Here is a 6,203-nt window from a genome sequence, read left to right as displayed (position 1 = left end):
AGTGCTGTACCCATTCTAGGCCTTTCTCATTTGTCGTCCAACCATTTTCTGTAAGTGTAATTACCCAGTCGGGTGGGAGGGGGCTGTTGCACGTCCAGGAGTCAAGATGGACCTTGCCTGCAAAGATGATGTACGGCGGGATAGAATAGCCGCACGACCCAATGCCCTGGATTACTGTAACCCATTCCTGATTCCCTTGTTGTGCTCCTCTTGGCTTGCCACGTCGTTCAGAGGCTGTAACAACCATTTCAGAGGACATCTTGCCCATCGCAAACCCAGTCTCATCAAAGTTATAGATATCGGTATCGTCTATCCCGTACTTCGCAATTGTGTTTCGTACGAGGGAAAACCACGCGCGATACGCGTCCGGATCTTCGCAGAGGACTCTCTGATAGTCGATTCTTCGATTAAAACGCGTCTGGAGCTCAGGTCGTCGTCGTACGAAGTTTGAGGCCCAGTTTGTTCCGACGCGTCGCGCGCCGCGGTCGCGAAGCAGTCGATCGGCCATTTCTCGAACAGCACTAAGGCGTGGCGAAAATGCTCGCGAATCCAGGTCAACGATGTATCGTACAATGGTCTCCTCTTCGTACGAGGTTAAATTCTGGCAGGGTGGTCGGATATCGCGTCTAGCAGGTTGGCCATGGTATCGTCGTTGGAGGGTTGCACGAGATACTTTGTAGTGAGATGCAGCCTTTCGCACGCTTAATTTTGGGTCGGATCTGAGCGCATTTAGCGCTAGGACTAAATCGCTTTCATTTGAATGTTGTACCATAGTTGTAGGTGGAGAAAAATAAAGGGAAAGGTAGGTTGTACGAAATTCTAGAAAAGTGGCTCACTCACTTGTGTGGCTCACTCACTTGTGAACTACGTTACTACTTTATAAATAAAAGAACTTATAGTTAGAATTCTTATTTATAGAAGGAGGAATTAAATTAAAAGAATAATAAAATTTAATTTCCTTACTTTCTTATAGGGGGGTAAAAGTAAATATTCTATAAATTAGGAAGCTAAAAATAAAAAGTAGAAAATTAGAATTATTAGAATTCTTAATTTTAGTAGGAGTAGAATTAAAAGAGTTAAAGGGATTAATTAATTTAAGTATTCCTATATATTAAAAACTAAATATTAATAAAATAAATAGTTAAAAGAAACTATAAAATAATACAAAAGTATAAATTTAATGCAAATAATAACTTACTTATTTAATAATTTAGAGGGAATAAAGGAGAAAAAGAGAAAAAAGGAAAAAGAGCTATAACGTACATGCATAGTGAGCGGATCAACATAGTGAGCGGATCACCTTTCTCTACCTTCCTACTATTATTGTAAGTTAATTCAGCAGCATCGTACGAAATCAATTAAAACTACTTATCATCCTCTTCTTCAGAGGTCTCCCAAACTACCTGACATGTTCGTACGTTATGTCCAGTCTTTCCGCAATTGCCACATCGCCGACCGCGCAATTCACCCCCCTCTGTACGAGCTCCCTCCTGACGCACATTTTCGCCTCCAGCATCAACAATACCCTTCTCTACCCGGATTGCCTCTGCTTCAGCTGCATTAAGGGACCCTCCAAGACGTAGTTGGGTTTTTTTAGCCCTCCGACGCTTGCTTAGTATCTCATTTGCCGTACGAAGCCCACGGCACTCAGCTTCAACAAGAGCTAGTTTGTGTGCTAACTTGCTAATACCTTTAGCCTGCAAGTCAACTACTTCGTACAAATGGGTTGGTGAGCTATGTTGATGACTAGTAATCCTTTTCTTAAGTGATGCAGAGCTTCGTACGGCGTCATGTGCTGTAGTTGGTGTCTTTGGGTCCCAGGAGCCCTGGCTGCTTGGGCGTGAGTTGGATGGTGTTGGCGTCTTTGGCTTGAAATCCAGCCGGGAAATAACTACTTCTGGGTTAAAAGGGACAAGGCCAGCCTGTCTAAAGCCAGCTCGTACGTTTTCTTCACCCATTGAAGTAAAAAAGGCTGCCTTAAAGGCAGGAAAGAAATCGTCCTTAGTAATGTGCGTAATCTGCATCCGCATCATTTTCTCAATTTCCTTGCCGTACGACGCCTTTAGTGGACTAAAACAGCCAACATCAAGAGGCTGGAGCTCGTGCGATGAATGGGGAGGCATGCAAAGAGCAATAATGCTGTGTTCCTTGCAGTAATCGTCAAACTTGGTGGACTTGTGGCTGTTGTGGCCATCAAGGATTAGGAGCCGGAAAGCACCCTTCGTACGAGACTTTGTGCACTTTTCAAAATGCTGTAGCCAATCTAGGCCAATCTCATTTGTAGTCCATCCATTTTCGCTAGGGTGGACGCGCCATTGGGGTGGGAATTGGCCATTGGTATACCACGAGAGGAGGTGATATTTGCCCTTGACGATGACGTACGGAGGCAGCGCCCAGCCATCTGCACATACGCCCTGAATGACAGAAACCCATTCGCGATTGCCAGGCTGCTTCGTACGAGGCCTTCCCTTACGGTCGGAAGTTGTAACAACCTTTGCGTGCGACAGCATTCCCATCAAGAAGCCTGTCTCATCAAAATTGTAGATATCGTCATCGTGGATTCCGTACTTTGCGATTGTGTTTCGTACGAGGGCAAACCAGGCCTGCACAATTGCAGGATCCTCAGCTAATGCCCTCTGATAGTCGATTCTACGTCGAAAACGCGTCTTTAGTTGTGGTTGACGTCGTACGAAGTTCTCTGCCCATCGGGGTCCAACACGCGTCGCGTCGCGTTCGTCAAGGAGGCAATCAGCCATATCTCGTACGTCGTCAAGTCGCGGTGGAAATCCTCGATCGATTAGGTCAATAACTCGTTCAAGAATCACTGTTTCTTCTAGCTCAGTCATCTTCATTGATTTCGATCGCGTTTCTTGTCGTGGTAGTCGTCCGATGCGTCGGTAGTTAAGGGTTGAGAATGGGATCTTGTAGATAGAGGCTGCTTTTCGTACGGATAGTTTTGGGTCTTTTTGGATAGCTTTAAGTGCAAGAATAATGCGGCTTTCATTTGAGGAGGATTCCATAGTCGTGCGTAGAGGAAAGTTGTTGTAAGGAGGAAAGGTAAGAAAGAAGGGGAAAGTGATCCGCTCACTATGTTGATCCGCTCACTATGCATGTACATTAAGCTAAAAAGTTAAAATAAATACTAACTTAATTTAACTACCTATTAGTAAAAGTAGAAGCTAAAAAGAGTAATAGTATTTTCCTAATTATAATAAAAGTAAGTACTAACTATTAAATTTAAAAAGAATAATTAGAATAATTATTATAATTTACTAAAGGAGATTAAAATCCCTTTTAAAATAGTTATTTAGTTATATAGAGGCTATTTAAAAATACTATTTACTTAAAATTTCCTTTATTACTAGAAATAGAGTCTATGTATATAATTATTTAAATATAGTTACATTTAGGGGGGTGTATTATAAAGTAGAACTACTTTATAAGTTATATTAAATTATATAAATTATGTAAAGGTAATATGTAATTAATCTTATAGGTATTTTAACTTAAATCTTTGTATAGAATAGATTTTAGGAAAGATTAACTACTATTTACTCTCTTATTCCTAGATGTATAGTGCTTATTATAGAACCTTTACCTAATTCCTCAACCCTAAACCAGACACATTCTTTACTTACTGTATTATACTTTCGATCCTACTGTCACCTTCAAGGGTAGCCTTCTTAATAATCTCTTTAGTCTCAGCCGAAACAACTTGGCTGATTGCCATCCAGACATTTCCTATCCAGCTGGCTTTAGTAAGCGTCAGGAAGAGCGAGGCTGTGGAAAAGACGAGTACGAAATGAACCCCTATCATGCCGACGACGATACTGAAGCCCAGCCACTGCACAGGAATGACCATCTCCTCGGCTATTACGTACGAGGCGGGGGATAACCACATGCGTCGAACTTGGGGAGCATACTCGTAGTACTCCATTTGGCGGGTGACCATCAAAACTGCCTGGAGAGCCTCTGCCAAGCTCCCTGTTCTTTGGAAGATGTCTTGGAAGAGCACTGAATGCGCATAATGTAAGGGGCGCGATGAGTCGTTGCTCAGGGTGCCGCATGGCCATTCTGGCGACCGCAAATCGTCGGATATAAACTGATTCATGAATGGCAGGCGAAGAGCCGCGGCGGAAAGTCGTAAATGATCGGGTTCTGCTTCAGGCTCCCATTGATCAAGCTTCAGAATACCACGCGAGCTCATCGAAGAAGCATCGTCCCCGGAGCTCAGATACAGGTTCCGGATGACGTCGACGTTGAACTGAGCTGTGGCATTGTCCCAGACCAAGCTCGGCTCGGGGCCGTTACTGTCGCTGGACATGCTGACGTTGAGGAATTCCGCCCCTAAGATGGTGAAGCATGCGCTAACCGACATGCTGTAGTTTGTCTCCGGCAGGTGGACGCGCGCCCAGATTCCGTCCGTAGATTTTGTCCAGTCTGTGGCGTTGGCTTCCCAAGAGCCGCTGTGGGTGACGGGATTAGTGTCGGTGGTATTGCCGAGTTTTCTCACCACTCTCTGCCAGTCCGATCCAGACCCAGAGCCTTTGAACAGGAGAAACATGGTGGTCGAGGGAGACCCCCTTTCGGGAAGTTTGGGCATGCCTTGGAACGCAATATGACCGAGCATGGTCTGACTGAGCGAGCATATCGAAGTGACCCACGCCCGTTCCTTTTGTGTGCCTTGGCTGGGAACAACGCAGTTGAATGGCCAAGAGTCCCTTATGCTCGATTGTTGAATGGGTGGGTTGTCAGGATCGCCTTGAAAGCCAAAGATGCCTGTTGCGGAGAATTCTTCATAAAAGGGGTCCCCCCCACCATCGAAATTATGACCTTCGAGTGAACTTTCTATTTCAGTAACGCTGGGTCGAGCACAGACAACCCTCGAGTCGAGAACGGCCGCGGGGCCCCGGTATCGCCGCAGACGACTACGGCTTGTCTCAGCCTCGAAAGGGAGAAGTGCTCGCAGGATGTGCCCCGTGTCTTCATAGCGATCGGACAGCTGCTTGTCACTGGGTGCTCTCGGGGCTTCGGCAAATCGGAAGTATGTCGGTGGCGGCGAGTTCCAGAGCTTCGAACCCTCGAGGGTCTCACGGTCGGTATCGACGTTATTACCGCCGGACAGCAGCACATCGGCCACCTTGTTTGGTGTGGTGACGTTCACTGCGTTAAAGTCGGATAGTAGCACTGTCGAGGAGAACTGAAACCCGACTGCCAAAAGAACCGACACCGCGATAGAGAAAGTGTAGATCAGCCTGTCCCGCCATGGCATAGCGAAAGTGGTCCAGGTGATGAGATTGTATGGTGAAACGGAGACAGCCCTAAGTATCGATATAAGCGGTGCTGAAGTGAGAGGGACGCCAGCCCTTTCGATCATGAGAGATGCCATCATGGCGGTGAAAACACCCATCTGAAGGGCTAGACATATGCGCAGCACAGCGGCAGTGATAGTGACAACCCTTGAAGCCCAGTCCGAGAAGACAACGACACTCCATAGCTGGGGGTGCACGATCTCTCCGTCTCCGGCACGTATTGAGGTCTGCCAAAAGGAGCCCAAGAAAACAATGGCCCCAACGATGAGGAGAGTCCCGATGCCCATGATGCAGAGGCCCAGCATCCCAAGTGCTTTCCATTGGATTCGTCTTGGTGACATGCCGTCATTATTGTGGTGCAGGGACACTGTCGCCTTGAGGAGATGAGTCTCAGCAGCATGGTGATCAAACCTCGCTTCGTCAGGATCATGGCCTTCTCGGGGTTCGTCTAAACTGTACTGGTTGGGCTGGCGACTTCGTGGTTCAAGTTCGTAGGCAGAGGAGTTACAGATAGGAGGTGATTCCTGACTGCTTCTCTGGTGCGCACCAGACTGAAGAGGTCGGTTGTTCTCCATTGTGTTCTTGGTGATGTGAATGTACAGATGACATTGTGAGCAGCAAGTCCGGGTGCAAATCGATCGAGAAAAGAGGGAATGAATCATGTAAGGACTATCTTCGGATGGCTGAGGCCTCCCTGCAGACTTCTTGTGCGACGCAAATGTCTCATCAAGGTCAGCATTGCCAAGCTGCTAGAGAGAAGGAGCATCGAAAAGCTAGCTATACGCACCTGATAGGCTTCACTTTTCTTATCTGGTATAGAGAAAAGGCTGTGTAAAAACTAGCTGACAACGTGCGTGGCGTGTGGTTGGGTGACTGCTGTCTGGTAACAAC

At 46.4% G+C, this 6,203-nt stretch overlaps 1 protein-coding gene across 1 annotated transcript; it reads right to left on the bottom strand.

The window, feature by feature from the left end:
• Positions 1-3,755: 3,755 nt before the first annotated feature.
• On the bottom strand, positions 3,756-5,887 carry CH63R_08792 (uncharacterized protein; the record flags this gene model as incomplete). The annotated part of the gene is made up of 2 exons (XM_018303766.1): positions 3,756-3,780; positions 3,882-5,887. The coding sequence occupies 2 exons, from the start codon at positions 5,885-5,887 to the stop codon at positions 3,756-3,758; spliced, it is 2,031 nt and encodes a 676-aa protein (XP_018155789.1).
• Positions 5,888-6,203: the final 316 nt, after the last annotated feature.

The sequence above is a fragment of the Colletotrichum higginsianum genome, chromosome 6, assembly GCF_001672515.1.
Source record: "Colletotrichum higginsianum IMI 349063 chromosome 6, whole genome shotgun sequence".
Taxonomy (NCBI): Eukaryota; Fungi; Ascomycota; class Sordariomycetes; order Glomerellales; family Glomerellaceae; genus Colletotrichum; species Colletotrichum higginsianum.
The sequence above is the reverse complement of the archived record's forward strand: the minus strand, read 5'-3'. Positions and strand labels throughout refer to the sequence as shown.